General features: G+C 43.9%; 1 protein-coding gene across 1 annotated transcript in view; it reads right to left on the bottom strand.

Annotated features, from left to right (window-relative positions):
• The window catches only part of LOC109904651 (zinc finger protein 385D), a 34,966-nt gene extending 14,464 nt beyond the window's left edge, over window positions 1–20,502 (bottom strand). The window contains exons 1-2 of the mRNA XM_020501834.2: window positions 20,361–20,502; window positions 16,239–16,360 (exon numbers count right to left, since the gene is read on the bottom strand). Of these exons, the coding sequence (XP_020357423.1) occupies window positions 16,239–16,360; window positions 20,361–20,370 (132 nt within the window). The 5' untranslated portion in view covers window positions 20,371–20,502. The remainder of the gene's footprint in view (window positions 1–16,238; window positions 16,361–20,360) is intronic.
• Window positions 20,503–22,720: the final 2,218 nt, after the last annotated feature.

Genomic DNA, 22,720 nt, shown 5'->3' with positions numbered 1-22,720 from the left:
GATATAATCCTTGACTAGTCTGTCAAAGCACTTCATGATGACGGAAGAGAGTGCTACGGGGATGTAGTCATTTAGCTCAGTTACCGTAGCTTTCTTGACAACAGGAACAATGGTGGCCCTCTTGAAGCATGTGGAAACAGCAGACTGGGATAAGGATTGATTGAATATGTCCGTAAACACACCAGCCAGCCATGGTATGTACATGCTCTGAGGACGCGGCTAGGGATGCCGTCTGGGACTGCAGCCTTGCGAGGGTTAACAAGTTTAAATGTTTTACTCACGTTGGTTGCAGTGAAGGAGAGCCCGCAGGTTTTGGTAGCGGGCCGTGTCAGTGGCACTGTATTGTCCTCAAAACGAGCAAAGAAGTTGTTTAGTCTGTCTGGGAGCAAGACATCGTGGTCCGCAACGGGGCTGGATTTTCTTTTGTAGTCCGTGATTGACTGTAGACCCTGCCACATACCTCTCGTGTCTGAGCCGTTGAATTGCGACTCTACTTTGTCTCTATACTGATGCTTAGCTTGTTTGATTGCCTTGCAGAGGGAATAGCTACACTGTTTGTATTCGGTCATGTTTCCGGTCACCTTGCCATGATTAAAAGCAGTGGTTTGCGCTTTTAATTTTGTGCGAATGCTGCCATCAATCCACGGTTTCTGGTTGGAGAATGTTTTAATAGACGCTGTGGGTACAACATCACCGATGCACTTGCTAATAGACTTGCTCACCGAATCAGTGTATTCATCAATGTTGTTGTTTGACGCTATGCGGAACATATCCCAGTCCATGTAATCGAAGCAATCTTGAAGCGTGGAATCCGATTGGTCGGACCAGCGTTGAACAGCCCTGAGCGTGGGTGCTTCCTGTTTTAGTTTCTGTCTATAAGCTGGGAGCAACAAAATGGAGTCATGGTCAGCTTTTCCGAAAGGAGGGCGGGGAGGGCCTTATATGCGTTGCGGAAGTTAGAATAACAATGATCCAGGGTTTTGCCAGCCCGGGTTGCGCAATCGATATGCTAATAGAATTTAGGGAGCCTTGTTTTCAGATTAGCCTTGTTAAAATCCCCAGCTACAATAAATGCATCCTCAGGATATGTGGTTTCCAGTTTACATAGAGTCGAATTAAGTTATTTCAGGGCAGTCGATGCGTCTGCTTGGGGGGGAATATACACGACTGTGATTATGATTGAAGAGAATTCTCTTGGTAGATAATGCGGTCGGCATAGGGTTATGCAACAGGTCAATGTTGAGCAAGAAGACCAGAAATGGTCATCTGTAGCTCAGTTGGTTGAGAATTGCGCTTGCAACGCCAGGATAGTGGGTTTGATTCCAGGGACCACCTATATTTAAAATGTATCCAGACATGACTAAGTCACTTTGTATAAAAGCGTTTGCTAAATGGCATTTAATATTATTATATATTCAATGCTCCCTTGACGAGACAGGCATATTAGCCAGATGTTATGTTCCAAATGGCACCCTATTCCCTATGTAGTGGACCACTTTTGTGCACTACTTTTGACCAGATTGTGCCAGACACTAAAAATAATGATTTTGTTCCTTATAACAGGGCGCAGGGTGACCAACACCTACCTTTCAACAGTGAGCAAGTGGTAAAATGGGGTTAGTTTTAGGGTTGATCAAGAGGTCCCGGTTGAGGAAAATCTTATCGCTCCATAACTGATTAAATGGTACATGGTACCTTTCAACAGTAAATACCCCTAAACACCTCAAAGTGCACTTAAAAGGTGGGCAGGTCCAACATCCCTTACTGGACACCTCTCTAAAGGGTGACGGTCATTATTGGCTACAGAGACGAGCTTTGAAAACTGGGTTGAGACGAGCATCTCCGAGTTCACCTCGACAATTTCAAAAATAAACTCTTGAACTTGGCCAAAAAGCACTTTAATTGTATGGTAAACCTACAGGTAGAATAGTAATGAAGGAGGCTGTTGATTCTACTGACTCTCCTGATTCTCCTGATTCTACTGCTTCTACTGACATCTAAATCAGGTGTGTTATCGTAGGGCTGGAGAAAAAGCCTGCACACCCAGTAACTCTCAAGGAGGTAAATTTACCACCACCTCTCTAGAGGAATACAATTCATGACTTGACAAGATCACATTCACAACACATAATGTTTAATCTAAATCTGACCTCTTACAGTTAAATAAAATAGTTTTTATTTAGTTTATGAACCAACTTTGTCTCCCTCTACCTGTGGTCACTGGGAAGCATTGTACCGTGGCTTAAAGGGATACATCGGAATTTTGGCAATTAGGAACCTTTATTTACTTCGACAGAATCAGATGAACTAGTGGATATCATTTTTATGTCTCTGTGTCCAGTTTGAGTGTCACGGTCGTCATATGGAGGAGACCAAGGTGCAGCGTGGTAAGCGTACATACTTCTTTAATAAAGAAAGAACACTGAACAAACTATACAAAACAACAAAACGAACCGTGAAGCTAATATGGCTAGTGCAGACAGGCAACTAAACATAGAATAAGAACCCACAAACTATCCAAGGAATATAGCTACCTAAATATGGTCCCCAATCTGAGACAACGATAAACAGCTGCCTCTGATTGAGGACCAATAAACCCCTAGACATACAAAAAAACTTAGATATACAAAAACCCTTAGACATACAAAAACCCCTAGACAATCCAAAAACTAAACAAACCACCCTCGTCACACCCTGACCTAACCAAAATAATAAAGAAAACAAAGATAACTAAGGTCAGGGCGTGACAGTACCCCCCATCCCCAAAGGTACGGACTCCAGGCCGCAAACCTAAACCTATATCGGAGGGTCTGGGTGGGCATCTAACTTCGGTGGCGGCTCTGGTTCTGGACGCCACCCCCCTTCTTTACACTGATCCCTCCGCCCTTGTAGCACTGACCCGTGGATCATCGCCGGAGGCTCTGGACTGCGGATCCTCGCCGAAAGGCCCCGGGCTGGGGACCCTCACTGGGTGGATCATCGCCGGAAGTTCTGGACTGGGGACCGTTGCTGGAGACCCCGGGCTGGGGACCGTAGCTGGAGACCCCGGGCTGGGGACCGTGGCCCGTCATTGGAGGTTCTGGTCTGTAAACTGTCGGACGCCGGACACTCTGGACTGGTTATTGTCGCCGGACACTCTGGACTGGGTACTGTCGCCGGACACTCTGGAATGCTGAGGCGCACTGTAGGCCTGGTGCGTGATGCCGGCACTGGTGGTACCGGGCTGGTGACACGCACCTCAGGGCGAGTGTGGGGAGGAGGAACAGGATGTACTGGACTCTAGAGGCGCACCTGAGGCCTGGTGCGTGGTGCCGGCACTGGTGGTACTGGGCTGGTGACACGCACCTCAGGGCGAGTGCGGGGAGCAGGCACAGGACGTACTGGACTGTGGAGGCGCTCTGGAGGTCTGGAGTGTAGAGCTGACGCAACCCGTCCTGGCTGGATGTTTATTTTCGCCCTGCAAATGCAGGGCCCTGGCACAGGACGCACTGGGCTGTGCAGACTCACCGGAGACATAGTGCGCAGAGCCGGCGCAGGATATCCTGGTCCAAGGAGGTATACTGGAGACCAGGAGCGCTGAGCCGTCACCCTCCTTCCTGGCTGGATGCCCATTCTAGCCCGGCCAATGCGAGGAGCTGGAATAGAGCGCACCGGGCTAGAATAGCGCACTGGAGACACCGTGCGCTCCACCGCATAACACGGTGCCTGACCAGTAACACGCTCCCCACAGTAAGCACGAGGAGTTGGCTCAGGTCTCCATCCTGACTCATGCAATCTCCTCATGTGCCACCCCCCCCCCCTCCTTATCGGGCCTCCGTGCTAGCCGTGTACCCTCATATCGTCGCCGTTCCTCTATGCTCCGGTATTTCTCCTCGTAGTATCGGCGTTCCGCTTTCGCTGCCTCTATCTCCTCCTTAGGACGGCGATACTCCCCCAGCTGAGTCATGGGTCCTGCTCCATCAAGTATCTCCTCCCATGTCCATTTCCCCATTAAACGCTGCTCCTCCTTTTCACGCTGCTTGGTCCTGTTATGGTGGGTTCTTCTGTCACGGTCGTCATATGGAGGAGACCAAGGCGCAGCGTGGTAAGCGTGCATACTTCTTTAATAGAGAAAGAACACTGAACAAACTATACAAAACAACAAAACGAACCGTGAAGCTAATATGGCTAGTGCAGACAGGCAACTAAACATAGAATAAGAACCCACAAACTACCCAAGGAATATGGCTACCTAAATATGGTCCCCAATCAGAGACAACGATAAACAGCTGCCTCTGATTGAGAACCAATCTAGGCAACCACCCCCTAGACATACAAAAAACCCTAGACAATACAAAACTAAACAAATCACCCTCGTCACACCCTGACCTAACCAAAAAAATAAAGAAAACAAAGATAACTAAGGTCAGGGCATGACATAGAGGCAGTTTTGCGAGCTAATGCTAAATAGCGTTAGCGCAATAACTTGAAGTCTATGAGTTTCTGCTAGCATGCTCACATAATCTAATTTAAAAGTATGTATTAAGGTATCTGTAATAGAACAACTATGACAAAAATGAATGTAGACAAAAATAAATACATTTCTACAGCCAAGATGGAGGCACGGTAGCTTCAACACAGTCATCTATAAATCATTGCTCCTAACCCTTCAGCACCCCCCCACACACAACCCTTCAGCTCCATTTTTACTGGAGGCAAGCTGAAGTTCGGGAGCCAAAAACTACACCCCTTCATCTGTGATTGGTCATTGGTAGGGAATGTTTTTACTTATTTTTCAAGAAAAGGTATTTTAAGGGAGTATGCGAGCACATTCATTCGGTTCACCATGTCAAGTTCAGCTAGGTGCCAGCAGAACTGAAGCCTTAACCCTTCAGCACCCTCAACCCTTATATCACCCTCTGACCCATCTCTGAGCCGGCACTCCACATTCCAACCCCAATCCACACTCTATTTGCTCCACTATGAACCCTCTCCACTTCTTTACCCTCTCTATCCTTCTTTCTCACCTCCTCTGTCTTTGTCTGATCAAAGTCACCTTCAGGTCTCCCCAAGGAGCTGTTGTCTCAGACACTCTCCTCTGAGTGTGATGGACTGTCTTCCACATGTGGTTACTGCTGTCGTGTCTTTACTATCATTACATTGAAGACTTAGTTTTATCAAAGATTCTCTGTAATAGTATTACGCAATCAAACTGATTAATTATGTAACTGTAATTAACTAGGAAGTCGGGGTACCAAGGAAAATATTCAGATTACAAGATTACTTGTATCATTTCCTAAAATAACTTTTCAGATATTTTCTGATTAATGAATTATTTACTATACCTCACGTTAGTCTCATTCCAAACGTTGTAAATTGTTGGTTATCTGCATGAACCCAGTCTTCACTATGACTCACCCATACATCAATTGTCTTAAATCATTTATTTATTACTAACTAAGCAATTCGCAGAAATGCATAAACAAACAAACAAGGTAAATATGGTTACAAGAAATGATAGGAGAATGTGCCCTAGTGGGCTAAACCGGCATTGCGGCTTGTTAGACAAAAGGGAAGTGGTGGTTGACCAAGAAGTCACTACAGGGTTAATAATTATAACAATTGAAATGCTAATCCTTTACACATGAACGCTCACTTATTCGGGAACAATTGCAATCAATATATATATTTACGCTCAGTGTGTCGTCTTGATCGATGTTGAAAAGTTTGTTTCTGTTGGAGAGTTTTCGTCCTCTCTCTCTCTGTGGTTAGGATGGTTCGTTCAGAGTGACATTCATTCGTTTTGTTATAGGATGGATGTTGGCGGCGGCGGTTGTCGTTCTTCGCGTTCAATGATACCGAATTCCTAGCTGCAGACTAGTAATTAAAATCAAAGACTTGTTCTTATTCTGTCGGTATCAATAGTCTAAGAGTTTAACCACGTGGTATGGTTAAAAGATTCAGCAATGGTCTACAACCTTCGTACTCCCGTGATTGAGAGAAACGTGGTGGTGGTGGTGGTCATTTCTCAAAGTTGGGTTTTATTCGGAATTGCAGAAAAGGGGCTGTCCCAGGATGCCTGACCCTAACTGAGCTCAGGGGCGGTCCTCTGATTTAGTTAAACTCAAAAGGGAATTGGAGTTTCCTTCATTAAACAGTCCAAAATCACATAGTAAAATTGTGTAAACAGTATCATACTCACTCATTCACCGATCTTTTATACCTTCTCCGGAACACAAAATTTGTTCAGACCTCAAGTTCTGTGAGGTGGAAGAAATTCCTTTGTTCTCTATGAAAATTCACTCTGTCTCTTATACTGTGTGGCCATGAGGCAGGTCTTCTCCTCAGGAATTTACGACCTCTCTTTGACCACAGCAGCCTAGTTGAAGGAGGCAGGGGGAGACAGGGAGAGGGGGATGGGGCTTGCTGAATGCCCAAAGAGGGCATCGTCATGACACTGTACTGTATCACTCTCTAGCTCTTATTAAGGCATCTGCATGCTTCCCATCCGAAACAGTATCTTGCATATATTATGACAACATTTTCTGACGTTTTTGTTCGTTTTGGTCTTCAGCCAGGTTTTTTTGGCCTGTTTGTGCACACCCCCAGAAAATTTGCGAGGCAAGTCGGATTTCGGTAGCCAAGCCTACACCGTCAGTCATTTCTCCATTGGTCAACCGTAGGTATTCTTCAATTAAGTGTTTGAGGTCATTCAACGATATAGGATTCATTTTCATGCAAATTTTTCCACTTGAGAAATACTGCACCAAACATGTTAGTTAGATGTAAAATTGGGTGACTATGATCTCCTCGGCAAAAACGTTGATGAGTTATCATAGATTCATTCTGACTATTTTAAGAAGTATATAGTGGCTACGGTGTCTCAAGCTGGACAAACATTACTATTGCTGCTTTTTCACTCTCTCTTTCTCTTCCTGCCTTTCTCTCGCTTTCTCCTCTACACTGTCAATTTCTCTCCTTTTCTCTCTCTGTCTGTATATGTCTTCCTTTTTTCACACTTACAAATCTCACCTCTCAATCTCTCCATCCCTCATATAATCTCTCTTTGTCTATTTATTGTTCTTTAGGAGAAAGAGTTATGGGCTATGTGTCAGTAGATGGAAACACATCATACATAGTGTAAATACTGCTGTACTGGAGCTCACACTTCCTTGTCCCTTTCTGAGGGAGGTGACAGACAGATTTATGAGTTAGAGATGATCATGGTCATTACAGTCATTAGCATGAGTTATGTCTGTGTGTACTATGGGAATCCGGACAGAGAAGTGAGTATAGCTCCAGTTCAATCTGAGTAAATTCAGAAGGTTAGCTGTTCAACTGTACGGTGATTGTTCTTGACTGTTTTACATCTCTCGACCGTTATTACATCTCTCGACTGTTATTACATCTCGACTGTTATTACATCTCTCGACTGTTATTACATCTCTCGACTGTTATTACATCTCTCGACTGTTATTACATCTCGACTGTTATTACATCTCTCGACTGTTATTACATCTCGACTGTTATTACATCTCTCGACTGTTATTACATCTCGACTGTTATTACATCTCGACTGTTATTACATCTCTCGACTGTTATTACATCTCTCGACTGTTATTGCATCTCGACTGTTATTACATCTCTCGACTGTTATTACATCTCGACCGTTATTACATCTCTCGACTGTTATTACATCTCGACTGTTATTACATCTCTCGACTGTTATTACATCTCGACTGTTATTACATCTCGACTGTTATTACATCTCTCGACTGTTATTACATCTCAACTGTTATTACATCTCTCGACTGTTATTACATCTCGACTGTTATTACATCTCTCGACTGTTATTACATCTCGACTGTTATTACATCTCTCGACTGTTATTACATCTCGACTGTTATTACATCTCTCGACTGTTATTACATCTCGACTGTTATTACATCTCGACTGTTATTACATCTCTCGACCGTTATTACATCTCTCGACTGTTATTACATCTCTCGACTGTTATTACATCTCTCGACTGTTATTACATCTCTCGACTGTTATTACAACTCTTGACTGCTGTTACATTGTAATAACTTGTTTGTTATTAGATGGCATAGACCTGAAATGAAATGAATGGGTGAGTGTTTGTTTAACTCTTTCAACTCACTAAGAGGCCACTTAGGATACTGAGACACCCGTCTCTCCCGTTCCCAAAGAAACACTACACAACAAGCCAAACAACCCTTCAATCCCTCCCCATTAGACATGCTGCTTGGCACACAACATACACATTCCTGTAACCATGACAACACACATGTCGACGACAAACAAAAAGTAATGTTGGAGATGGTGTGTGTGCTTACAGACTCCTGGGTAAATTCTAACAGTAACACAAAACACAGTAGCGCGTGTGCACATGCGCACACGCACGCGCACACACACACACACACACACGGCCAGAGTTCAGTTCAACTGTACACACTTACGCAACTGAAACACCCACAGGTTCAAATCATCCGTGCTGCGTTCGAGAAAGGGGGCGGATTCCCATTACCCTAGCCAGGTCTCATTAACATTCTGACAAAACCTACCTACCACAATCATCATATCAACACCACCATATAGACAGACAGACAGACGGACGGACGGACGGACGGACGGACGGACGGACGGACGGACGGAGGGACGGGAGGGAGAGAGGGGAGGAAAGGTAAGAGGGTGTGATGGATGGAGAGAAAGAGAGAGAGAGAGAAACTGAGAGTAAGAGAAACCATGAGAGAGGGATATGTAGGAAGTGAGAGGGGACATGGAGGGAGTGAGAGGGGGACATGGAGGGAGTGAGAGGGGACATGGAGGGAGATAGGGATATGTAGGAAGTGAGAGGGGACATGGAGGGAGTGAGAGGGGGACATGGAGGGAGATAGGGATATGTAGGAAGTGAGAGGGGACATGGAGGGAGTGAGAGGGGGACATGGAGGGAGTGAGAGGGGACATGGAGGGAGTGAGAGGGGACATGGAGGGAGAGAGAGGGGACATGGAGGGAGAGAGAGGGGATATGTAGGAAGTGAGAGGGGACATGGAGGGAGTGAGAGGGGGACATGGAGGGAGCGAGAGGGGATATGGAGGGAGAGAGAGGGGACATGGAGGGAGAGAGAGGGGACATGGAAGGAGAGAGAGGGGATATGTAGGAAGTGAGAGGGGACATGGAGGGAGTGAGAGGGGGACATGGAGGGAGTGTGTGCTAGTTATGATTATTTTTGTATGAGCATTTTTGTGTAAATTTTCAGAATAAAGTTTAAGTTTCTCAAAATCACTGTCACGTGGTTAATCATAAAAAGCGGAACACATGTTTTAAGTAAAAATTAAACTAATGCAATAGCATAAGTGCAATGTATATGCCGCGAGTCAGGAAACCAGTGCAGAAAGTGAGTTGAATAAAGAACCGGTGCAGAAGGTGAGTTTAATAAAGAACCGGTGCAGAAGGTGAGTTTAATAAAGAACCGGTGCAGAAGGTGATTTTAATAAAGAACCGGTGCAGAAGGTTGAGTTTAATAAAGAACCGGTGCAGAAGGTGAGTTTAATAAAGAACCGGTGCAGAAGGTGAGTTTAATAAAGAACCGGTGCAGAAGGTGAGTTTAATAAAGAACCGGTGCAGAAGGTGAGTTTAATAAAGAACCGGTGCAGAAGGGGAGTTTAATAAAGAACCGGTGCAGAAGGTGAGTTTAAAAAAGAACCGGTGCAGAAGGTGAGTTTAATAAAGAACCGGTGCAGAAGGTGAGTTTAATAAAGAACCGGTGCAGAAGGTGAGTTTAATAAAGAACCGGTGCAGAAGGTGAGTTTAATAAAGAACCGTTGCAGAAGGTGAGTTTAATGAAGAACCGGTGCAGAAGGTGAGTTTAATAAAGAACCGTTGCAGATGAACAAACACGAGGCGCGTACTGAACGTGAGAGAAAACAATAACACCTAGTGACTGAAGGCTAAATAAAGGGGGAGAAATCAAGGAGGCAATGAAGACCAGGTGTGCATAATGATGGGGAACAGGTGTGCATAATGGTGGGGAACAGGTGTGCATAATGGTGGGGAACAGGTGTGCATAATGGTGGGGAACAGAACAACATGCTCGGTCAACTGTGGGACCTTATATAAACAGGTGTTTGCTTTTCCAAATCATGTTAAATCAATTGAATTTACCACAGGTGGAATCCAATCAAGTTGTAGAAACATCTCAAGTATGATCAACGGAAACAGGATGCTGCTGAGCTCAATTTCGAGTCTCATAGCAAAGGCTCTGAATACGTAAATAAGGTTTTATATTTGGAACAAATTTGCAAACATGTCTAAAAACCTATTTCTGTCCATTCTACTATTACAACTTTCAAGAGTGAAACTGTCCGCGCTCCACAGTTTGGGAACCACTGAACTAGCCTATTCCGCGGGCCCTAATAGTTTCCCACCGCCAGTGAGCTCAGTACAGAAAGCTGTTTTTTAGGACATTTCCGCTGGATATTTGGGATGAACATGATATTTTGCTTTCACACCGAGGCTTGGTGATTATCGAAGCCGGGATGTAAAAAAAAAAAGAATACCTTTTTGACTTATTGTGTGAGGTGAAGGAAAAATGACTTAGAAGCTCAGGTTATTAGTGGTGGTAGTGGTGAGTTAAGACAATCAGAAATCAGACATCCCCAAATGGGAAAATGTCTACATTATCCCGCAGCAGGCCGGGTACTTCTATGCGTGCTCAGGCGCGCTCTCCCTAAACATTATCATAACAGAGAAACCAGTCACATTCTCATTGCTCACATGGAGTAGACGATGAAAACATTTACAAAAGTCATTTCTCACAAGTGTAGTAGGTTGTGAACTCGGCAACCATTTCCATTCCGAGAATGACAACAGTAAATTACTTTAATTAATACATGCGTGGACAGAAATGAATTAACAGTACATATATTAGGCCTACTGGTGACATGTTTAATGGGGAATTTATTACAAAAATAAACAATCAAAGGGCAAACAATTCACACAAACAAATGAATGCGCAAGAACTGTCAGGAGACAGCTGAGTGCATTATGGAGAGTTGAGTGCATGCATTCTGTAGAGAGACCTGGCCTTAAAAAACAAATTGTGGGCTTCCAAATGAAATAGGCATGGGCCTACACACTTGTGATTTGAAACAATCTTCAACTATTTTTTAAAAGAAGCTAAGGATCCTCTGTCGTCAAATCATGTTCTCTAGTGAAAGATTTTGAATTATTTTATTGAGACAGAAGTAATTATATAATTTTGGCAAAAACGTCAATTTACTTTAGGGGAAGCCAGCATCCGAACACTGCACTGGCACCAGTGGTGTAAAGTGCTTAAGTAAAAATATTTTAAAGTACTACAAAAGTAGTTTTTGGGGGTATACATACTATTTCTATTTTTGACAACTTTTACTGTTCATTCACTACATTCAAAAAGAAAATAATGTACTTTTTACTCCATACATTTTCCTTGACACTCAAAATACTCGTTACAATTTGAATGCTTAGCAGTACAGGAATAAGGCCCAATTGACACACTTATCAAGACAACGTCCTTGGTCATCCCTACTGCCTCTGATCTGGCAGACTCACTAAACACAAATGCTTAGTTTGTAAATTATGTCTGAGGGTTGGAGTGTGCCCCTGGCTGTCAAAAAATAAATACAAATTATAATAATAATAATAATAATAATGTGTAGCATTTACTTTTAGTTTTTACTTTCACTCAAGTAGGACAATTGAGTACTTTTTCCAGCACTGTACTTAAGTACATTTAAAACCGGATACTTTTAGACTTTTACTCAAGTAGTAATTACTGGGTGACTCACTTTTACTTGAGTCATTTTATAATAAGGTATCCCCATAGAAACGCATTTGGCTTATTATAGACAGGTTTTGTCGAGCATGAGCCCTCTCGCTTCGCCTTTTCTCTCTGGTAAAACTACTGTATCTCACCAGAGAAAGCATCCGAGCGAGCGAAACAGAGCCCCTCTATCTTACTATAGGTAACCAATGAATCTGATGCTGTATGGACAGAATTAGTATGACATGCCATACTATTTTTGTCCAGACAGCATCAGATACATGGTCTACACATACGCAGACAGAGGGGCGCTGTTTTGCTCGCTCGGATGATTTATCTGAGATTGATGCGTCTTTCTATGCACGTGTTAGTCAAATAGATTAACAATATTTTATTTGGACAGGTAAGGAGGTACAGTTGGGCAGGCCAGGCCCCCTGAGGTCCACTTATAATGCCGGCGCTGTGGGGAACCAGCGCCTTGCTCTTCATTGTAATCAGAGGGCTGATACAAATACTATGCATGCCAGTCTCTCTTGGCTAAGAGTTGGGGATAGACTGACTGCATAACTTATTTTTTTATAAGAAACATTAATGGTTTGAAAATCCCAAATGGTTTGCATAGTCAACTTACACACGGCCCTGACACACACACATTTACTCCACCAGACATGCCACCATGGGTCTTTTCACAGTCCCCAAATCCATAGAGCCATTATTGCATGGAACTCCGTTCCATCTCATATTACTGAAATGAACAGCAAACCTGGTTTACAAAAACGGATAAAGCATCACCTCACGGCACAAAGCCTTTCCCCTATTTGACCTAGATAGTTTGTGTTTATGTATTGGTATTGATAAGTAGGCTACGTGTGCCTTTTGAAAAATGTATTTTTAAAATTATGTAGTTCTGTCCTTGAGCTGTTCTTGTCTATTAATGTTCTGTATTATGTCATGTTTCATGTTTTGTGTTGGACTCCAGGAAGAATAGCTGCTGCTTTTGCAACAGCTAATTGGGATCCTAATAAAATACCCCCAAAATCACTAAGGATCTATCATGGTCCAAACACACCAGCATAGTCGTGAAAAGGCCGTCCAGGACCTCTATACAAGGTGGTGTCAGAGGAAGTGTTCAACATTTTCAACGATTCCAGCCACCCAAGTCATAGACTGTTCTCCCTACTACCGCACGTGAAGCGGGACTAATGCACCGAAAGGGACCAACAGGATCGATACAGCTTCTACCCCCAAGCCGTAATACTGCTAAATAGTTATTTAAATAGTTAGCCAAAAGCCTTGCAGGTGGCGCAGTGGTCTAGGGCACTGCATCGCAGCGCTAGCTATGCCACCAGAGACTCTGGGTTCGCGCCAAGGCTCTGTCGCAGCCGGCCGTGACTGGGAGGTCCATGGGGCGACGCACAATTGGCCTAGCATCATCCGGGTTAGCGAGGGTTTGGACGGTAGGGATATCCTTGTCTCATCGCGCACCAGCGACTCCTGTGGCGGGCGCAGTGCACGCTAACCAAGGTCGCCTGGTGCACGGTGTTTCCTCCGAAACATTGGTGCGGCTGGCTTCCGGGTTAGATGCGCGCTGTGTTAAGAAGCAATGCGGCTTGGTTGGGTTGTGTTTCGGAGGACGCATGACTTTCGACCTTCATCTCTTCCGAGCCCGTATGGGAGTTGTAGCGATGAGACAAGATAGGAACTACTAATAATTGGATACTATGAAATTGGGGAGAAAAAGGTGTTTAAAAAAATAATAATAATAAAAAATAGTTAACCAAATAGCTACCTGTACTGTCTGCAGTGACCCTTTTTGCACTAACTTTGACTCACATACGCTTCTACTAGTGTTTACTATCTGTCACTTTATTCCTAAACTCAGCAGAAAAAGGAACGTCCTGCGTTTATTTTTTAGAAAACTTAACATGTGTAAATATTTGTATGAACATAACAAGATTCAACAACTGAGACATAAACTGAACAAGTTCCGCAGACATGTGACTAATAGAAATTGAATTATGTGTCCCTGAACAAAGGGGGGGGGGGATCAAAATCAAAAGTAACAGTCAGTATCTGGTGTGGCCACCAGCTGCATTAAGTACTGCAGTGCATGTCCTCCTCATGGACTGCACCAGATTTGCCAGTTCTTGCTGTGAGATGTTACCCCACTCTTCCACCAAGGCACCTGCAAGTTTCCGGACATTTCTGGGGGGAATGGCCCTAGCCCTCACCCTCCGATCCAACAGGTCCCAGACGTGCTCAATGGGATTGAGATCCGGGCTCTTTGCTGGCCATGGCAGAACACTGACATTCCTGTCTTGCAGGAAATCACGCACAGAACGAGCAGTATGGCTGGTGGCATTGTCATGCTGGAGGGTCATGTCAGGATGAGCCTGCAGGAAGGGTAGCACATGAGGGAGGAGAATGTCTTCCCTGTAACACACCGTGTTGAAATTGCTTGCAATGACAAGTTCAGTCTGATGATGCTGTGACACACCGCCCCAGACCATGAAGAACCCTCCACCTCCAAATCGATCCCTCTCCAGAGTACAGGCCTCGCTGTAACTCTCATTCCTTCGACGATAAACGCGAATCCAACCATACCCCTGGTGAGACAAAACCGCGACTCACCAGAGAAGAGCACTTTTTGGAAATGTGCGTTCCTGGTGTTTGAGTTTGAGTTTATTTTTATTTTTACAGGGACAGTGCACATTAATCAACATTTCAGTAAAAGTGCCGGTTTTAGCCAACCGGCTAATTTTCAACCGCAGTCCCTGGGCAGGTGTAACTCGAGCAGTTGTTGTTGACATCCTGTACCTGTCCCACAGGTGTGATGTTCGGATGTACCGATCCTGTGCAGGTGTTGTTACACGTGGTCTGCCACTGCGAGGACGATCAACTGTCCGTCCTGTCTCCCTGTAGCGCTGTCTTAGGCATCTCACAGTACGGACATTCCAATTTATTGCCCTGGCCACATCTGCAGTCCTCATGCCTCCCTCCTAAGGCACGTTCACGCAGATGAGCAGGGACCCTGGGCATCTTTCTTTTGGTGTTTTCCAGAGTCAGTAGAAAGGCCTATTTTAGTGTCCTAAGTTTTCAAAACTGTGACCTTAATTGCCTACCGTCTGTAAGCTGTCTTAATGACCGTTCCACAGGTGCATGTTCATTCATTGTTTATGGTTCATTGAACAAGCATGGGAAACAGTGTTTAAACCCTTTACTATGAAGATCTGTGAAGTTATTTGGATTATTATGAAATATCTTTGAAAGACAGGGTCCTGAAAAAGGGACGTTTCTTTTGTGCTGAGTTTAGTTACTGTATATGTACAGTACATATCTACCTCAATTACCTCGTACTCCTGCACATCGACTCTAAGTTATTGTTTCTCATTGTGTATCTATTATTACGTGTTTTACTTTTCTATTATTTCTCTATTTTCTCTCTCTGCATTTTTGGGAAGGGCCCGTAAGTAGGCATTTCATTGTTACACCTGTTGTTTACCAAACATATGACGAAACACATTTGATTTGATTTGAGAAGAAAATCTCAATTTTAAACCAGGTGATACAGAGAATCCTATCTCCACTGTTTGGCTGTCTATCTCTGAAACTTGTCATGAGGTAGGTTTCCATCCAATTGGCGATTTTCATACGAATATAAAAGACTCTGCATAAAAACAATATGGACATTTTCCATCAATTTGACTTGTTGCCGATAAAAGGCTGTGCGTGATGATCAAAATACTTTTTGTATTCAAATTCCCACGTACCGAATAAAAAAATACTAGTTAAATGGGTTTCCATCTCATTTTCAACTATACTGATGGTTGTCTCACAAAAACTGTTGCGTTATAACAGTGAGTGTGCCCACTCTGGTATTGTGGCCACCACAACAGCTCTATCTGTGCGCTTGGCTAGAGCGCACGTGTAAGCCTACATGATGAGATTATTATTATGGACAAAAGAGCGAGATTCTTTTTACTTGTCAAATGGGAGCCAAGCATCGATCACCATGTCACCAGAATAAGACCATTGATATGTATTGAAAGGAGCATCAGGCTCATCACCGTGCACTTTCACCACCCTGTGAAGTTCACCGTAACTTATTTCATCTGCAGCCTAATAAACTGCATGCTTTCCTGACGAGTCATAGTGAGAGGACCACACGTCATCGAATGACTCCAAGTTAACTTAGAAACGATGGTTATTATATCAATATTTGTGCATAAAAGCGTTTACACTGACATTTTTCACATAATACATTTTACAGCCACAAAAAGATTCCACCTTCTCTAGCGTGACCTGGACAGAGTTCTAAGAAAAGCTTGGTGCAGAAACAACAGAGTAAAGCTCACCTCAGGTCGTGTGGAAAAATGTCAAAGCATTGTGTACTACTAACTAACTATGGTGATGGTAGTGATAGACACTACTCACTTCAGTGAAACCATGGAACAGGCTGAGCGGGAGGTGGGGCTTCAGCGCCATGGATTGGTGGACTCCTCCCACAGGAGGCCCAAGGTCCAATGAAGGCAGGGTAGCGGTCTGACAGACGTTACCTAGGAGACAGGCATCATGTCAATTCTAAACAGATTAATACAGTTTAAAGAGAGGGTGAGGGCGAGGAGCTAATCACACTCACTCACATACACATACACACATACTGGCCCACAGACACAGATTTTGGTTCAATAAGGTCATTAGTGCATCCTCTGTGATTAGCTCTGTTTGTGTGGGTGAGTTCCTGATTATGGAGAGTTTGTTTTGTTTTGGGATTTCCACTGAGCCTGATTACAGTTTGATAATCATAACAATCACAGCCCCACCCATGTACACCCTGCTGCACAAACATTTGGCCTGATTACCTTAAGTGTGTGTGTGTGTGTGTGTGTGTGTGTGTGTGTGTGTGTGTGTGTGTGTGTGTGTGTGTGTGTGTGTGTGTGTGTGTGTGTGTGTGTGTGTGTGTGTGTGTGTGTGTGTGTGTGTGTGTGTGTGTGTCTGAGCGAGAGAAAGAGAGTGAAGACTAAAGAGGACTAGCAAGTACAAGAGCTAATAAGAGAAAGATGAGTGTTAGAGCACAAGCTGATTGTGTGTTTTCTCTCTGTCTGTCACTACCTCACTCCCTCCGTCCTCTCATCTTCTCTTGATCTCTCTGTCTGTCGCTCCCTCCGTCCTCTCATCTTCTCTTGATCTCTCTGTCTGTCCCTACCTCGCTCCTTCCGTCCTCTCATCTTCTCTTGATCTCTCTGTCTGTCCCTACCTCGCTCCCTCATCTTCTCTTGATCTCTCTTTCTGTCCCTACCTCGCTCCCTCGTTCCTCTCATCTTCTCTTGATCTCTCTGTCTGGCCCTACCTCGCTCCCTCATCTTCTCTTGATGTCTCTGGCTGTCCCTACCTCGCTCCCTCATCTTCTCTTGATCTCTCTGTCTGTCCCTACCTCGCTCCTTCCATCCTCTCATCTTCTCTTGATCTCTCTGTCTGTCGCTACCTCGCTCCCTCCCTCCTCTCTCGATGTCTCTGTCTGTCTGTCTGTCTGTCTGTCTGTCTGTCTGTCTGTCTGTCTGTCTGTCTGTCTGTCTGTCTGTCTGTCTGTCTGTCTGTCTGTCTGTCTGTCTGTCTGTCTGTCTGTCTGTCTGTCTGTCTGTCTGTCTGTCTGTCTGTCTGTCTGTCTGTCTGTCTGTCTGTCTGTCTGTCTGTCTGTCTGTCTGTCTGTCTGTCTGTCTGTCTGTCTGTCTGTCTGTCTGTCTGTCTGTCTGTCTGTCTGTCTGTCTGTCTGTCTGTCTGTCTGTCTGTCTGTCTGTCTGTCTGTCTGTCTGTCTGTCTGTCTGTCTGTCTGTCTGTCTGTCTGTCTGTCTGTCTGTCTGTCTGTCTGTCTGTCTGTCTGTCTGTCTGTCTGTCTGTCTGTCTGTCTGTCTGTCTGTCTGTCTGTCTGTCTGTCTCACTGTCTCCCTCTCAATTAAATTAAATTCAAGGGGCTTTATTAGCATGTGAAACATATGTTTTGAAAAAGTTCAAAAAGAATAATGACATTACAAATGTAATATTATGTATACAGTGTTGTAACGATGTGCAAATGGTTAAAGTACAAAAGGGAAAATAAATAAACATAAATATGGGTTGTTTGGTAATATGGTAATATGTTTGTTCTTCACTGGTTGCCTTTTTCTTGTGGCAACAGGTCACTAATATTGCTGCTGTGATGGCACACTGTGGTATTTCACCCAGTAGATATGGGAGTCTCCCTCTCTCTCTCAGTCTATTTCTCTGTCTTGCTCTGTCTGTCTCTCTGTCTTGCTCTCTTTCTGTCTCTCTCTTTGTCTCTCTCTCTCTCTGACTCCCTCTCCGACTCCCTCTCTGACTCCCTCTCTGACTCCCTCTCCGACTCCCTCTCTCCGACTCCCTCTTTGTCTCTCTCTCTCTTTGTCTCTCTCTCTCTCTGACTCCCTCTTCGCCGACTCCCTCTTCCCCCGACTCCCTCTCCGACTCCCTCTCTGACTCCCTCTCCGACTCCCTCTCCGACTCCCTCTCTGACTCCCTCTCTCTGTCTCGCTCTGTTTGTCTCTCTATGTCTGTCTCTCTCTTTATGTCTCTCACTCTGTCCCTCACAGTCTCTTTCTCCATCTGTTTCTCTCTTTCTGTCTCACACTCTGTGTGATTCTGCAGTCTTCTAATATAAAATGTATAAATAGTAATATCATTGCCTTGCTGAGAGACATGCAGGGAGAACAATGCATCCTACTTTTCCCCCCTTCTAAATACCATTGATCCCTCCCATCGGACTTTGGTCAAAACCAGTGCACTATGTATGGAACAGGGATCGATTTGGGAAGCAGACTGAGAAGGTTTATGTTGTAGCACCAGGCATGACAGCATGGCGCAAAGTCACACTTTATCATCAAATAGAGTTGGAGGCAGAAGCCCTGAGTTGAGTAAACAAGAGCAATACCATATTTCTGTACTTACAGTGCATTCTGAAAATATTCAGACCCATTGTCATTATGGGGTATTGTGTGTAGTTTGATGAGGAAAAACATGTTTTAATTCCATTTTAGAATAAGGCTTTAAGGTAATAAAAGGTGGAGAAGTCAAGGGGTCTGCATACTTTCCGAATGCACTGCATGTATGTCGTTTTTTTGTGGTGTGGTTTTCATATACAGTGCCTTTAGAAAGTATTCAGACCACTTGAAGTTTGGGAGCCCCTGCTCTATGCTTATGCGCGAGTGAAGTGAGTTCGGAAAACATCATTTATTCTATGAATTTTAGGGGGATTTTTACACCGAAATGATTTGGTGAGGTTTTTCCGAAATCTGGTGTTAACGATCTATCCGCACTCGGGAACGCACTAAACAACGCGCCGTGGTACACTCAAAAAGGGTGGTCTCGGTCCGATTCAATTCGTACTGTGGTGCCGTTCGCTCACGGTGAGAACAGAACGCAGTCCGTAGCGAACACAGGAAAATAACCAGTCACGCATTATTATTGGTTGTTTGACTGCGCTCATTGGTTGTTTTGACAGCATTTGATTAAATGCACACAGCATCATCATTTGAGATCTCAGAAATATGTGAGTAGTAGCTGCGCATTTATGAGCGCATCCGATTCGGATTAGTGGGAGAAGAGGGCTATATATAGGCTGAATATAGCCTACTCACGTAGCAGATTGAGATATTGCGCTGTTGTTGGATGACCAACGTGAACTCTGATTCGAACTCCTCAAAACTATCTGTGAAATAGTTCAAATAGAAACTTTGTGTCCAACTCATAATCAAATAGTCTTCCCCAAAATGACATGGTCGCTGTGGTAGAACGTTTATTTTGATTGGCGATTTTTTGCATTTATCAAAATCCCATCAAGTAGCCTGATTTCAAATTACATGTAAACAAGATTTTTTGGGAATCGTTCTTTTTGTACATCATAAACGTTTAAAAAAATGGACAGTTATATTAATCTGACTATTCCGTATTACTGTGTGCATACTACTCAGTGCCAGCCGTTTTACTATTGGTCAGTCACTCGGATCGTTGTGTAACAGCTGCCGCATTACACTATAAAGGCTAAACATTCTGACACTACCAGAACTTTGTCGGAGCCTACAATCTCACGTAGTAGTACTTAATCGGCAGACCTAGACCCTGTCACACTGAACGGTCCAAGACGTTCGATAATCCTTTACGACCTAAGAATTTTCCCACGACTTGGAAATCAATCTTGTCTGGGGATACAATCGGGGCATAAAACGGCTAAAATCGTACAGTCTGCAAAAGCATGTATGTATGTACGTACTAAAGGACGTAGACAGATCCACAGACCCCTCCCGATTTCATCGTTAGGGACAACAAAACAAAAAGGTGGACTCAACTTGCCAGGATGGGCAACAGGCTATTTCTGCATCCTTACAGCAGACATTTACACGAAGCATCTTACTGTGCATTTACTGAGCCTTAAATTGTAATTAACCTAACCCGTTTGAGTAGGCAATGCTTTATTTATTTAAGGCTACCTAAAAGCATTCTGGTAATTTCCTACTATACTTGAAGTAAAAATAAGTATCTCCTTACCAAAATACATGCTGGTCTTATCAACAATCAATATTCCTTTTGCATGCAACTTCACCACCAATAAATTGTCAAGTCTTCAATCGATTCTAGCTGAGCATGGTGGTATGATGGGTCCAGAATGAGTCTCCTCTCCTCCACAATAGGCTACCACTCACTGCTGAGGTAGGCTACTCTCCCTCCTCTAAACTCCCTCTCTCTCTCTAACCTTGTTTACACCTTGAGCTAAAATGTGGTCCCAATCACTATCGGCTTAAGGTTCGTTTACACATGGAGGTAAAATGTCTCTCTTTTCCGTCCACTGTGCTCGCATCGTGACTAGATTTCCTGGTGCCTGCCTGTATACAAATTATTTGACTTTCTTTCAAAATAATATGAATGTATTTATTTTAAGACAATTATTGATGCCATACGCCAATGGTGCAACCTGTCAATGATTTGAGAGGCCGGTATAATAATGATTTAAATGATTTGACCATCCAGATCTGTTGAAACTTGATTGATATCCATGTATAATGGGTCTCTGAATACCTCTTCAGGCTGGTCTTTCAGTCGTCTACACCTGCCTGAAAATGTGGGCACAATCAGAATGTAAACAAGATCAGGAAAAATGATACATGTTAGAACCAGGTGTAAACATGGCTTCTGTTTCCCTCCCCCTCCACCTCCCTCTGTCTTGCTTTGAGATGTGTGAAGAATTTTACTTTATTGGAGTGTAGGCTCCATATGCAGGGTGTGTCTGTGTCATCTGTAGTATGCTATTTGAGGTTATTGGTCAAGTCCTCACTGAGCCAGGTGCTCTTGTTAACCTATTGACATGCACGCGTGTGCGTGCAAACATAGAAATAGAGAGAGAGAGAGGGAGGGAGGGAGGGCAGAGAACTGATGTCATCTGATGCGGTTTATGGGATACCATGGTCACCATCCAGCCCTAAAAATGGGGAAATCCCTGCCTCCTCACTGTGATTCATTCACTCCACTGTGAGTCTATGGAGGCTGACCAGGCTGTTGTCTTTGGATGAGCCTGTGTGTAAATCCTTTAACATCCTCACTCCATTCCTCCAGTGGCTGGTATTTTTAGATGCTCCCTGTGTTCACTGGTTCAGAAGGAAACCACATACAGCATGCAGATACAGTGCATTTGGAAAGTATTCAGGCCCCTTGACTTTTTCCATATTTTGTTACGTTACAGTGTTATTGTAAAATTGCTTAAATTAAAATTAAAATTCAAACAGAAATACCTTATTTACATAAGTATTCAGACCCTTTGCTATGAAAGACACACACCTTTCTATATAAGGTCCCACAGTTGACAGTGCATATCAGAGCAAAAACCAAGCCATGAGGTTGAAGGAATTGTCCATAGAGCTCCGAGACAGGATTGTGCCGAGGTACAGATCTGGGGAAGGGTAACAAAACATTTCTGCCATATTTCTGCCAAGAACACAGTGGCTCCATCATTCTTAAATGGAATAAGTTTGGAACCACCAAGACTCTTCCTAGAGCTGGCTGCTCAACCAAACTGAGCAATCGGGGGAGAAGTGCCTTGGTCTGGGAGGTGACCAAAAACCTGATGATCACTCTGACAGAGCTCCAGAGTTCCTCTGTGGAGATGGGAGAACCTTCCAGAAGGACAACCATCTCTGTAGTACTCCACCAATCAGGCCTTTATGGTAGAGCGGCCAGACGGAAGCCACTCCTCAGTAAAATGCTGTAAAACCAAGATTGAACTCTTTGGCCTGAATGGCAAGTGTCACTTCTGGAGGAAACCTGGCATCATCCCTACAGTGAAGCATGGTGGTGGCAGCATCAGGCTGTGGGGACATTTTCAGTGGCAGGGACTGGGAGCCTAGTCAGGATCAAGGGAAAGATGAACGGAGCAAAGTACAGAGAGATCCTTGTTAAAAACATGCTCCAGAGCGCTCAGGACCTCAGACTGGGGTGAAGGTTCACCTTCCAACAGGATAACAACCCTAAGTACACAGCCAAGACACCACAGGAGTGATTTCGGGACAAGTCTCTGAATGTCTTTCAGTGGCCCAGCCAGAGTCTAGACTGGAACCCGATTGAACATCTCTGGAGAGACCTGACAGATCTTGATCTGCAGAGAAGAATGGGAGAAACTCCCAAATACAGGTATGCCAAGCTTGTAGCATCATACCCAAGAAGACTTGAGGCTGTAATCACTGTCAAATGTGCTTCAACAAAGTACTGTGTAAAGGTTCTGAATAGTTATGTACATTTGATATTTCAGTTGTTTTCTTTTAATAAATGAGCAAAAATGTATAAAAATCTGTTTTCTTTTTCATTATGATGTATTTTGTGTAGATTGATGAGTGGAAAAAGCAATTTAATCCATTTTA

This window comes from Oncorhynchus kisutch, linkage group LG14, assembly GCF_002021735.2.
Source record: "Oncorhynchus kisutch isolate 150728-3 linkage group LG14, Okis_V2, whole genome shotgun sequence".
NCBI classification, from domain to species: Eukaryota; Metazoa; Chordata; class Actinopteri; order Salmoniformes; family Salmonidae; genus Oncorhynchus; species Oncorhynchus kisutch.
Note: the sequence above shows the minus strand (reverse complement) of the source record. Positions and strands in the feature narration are given on the sequence as shown.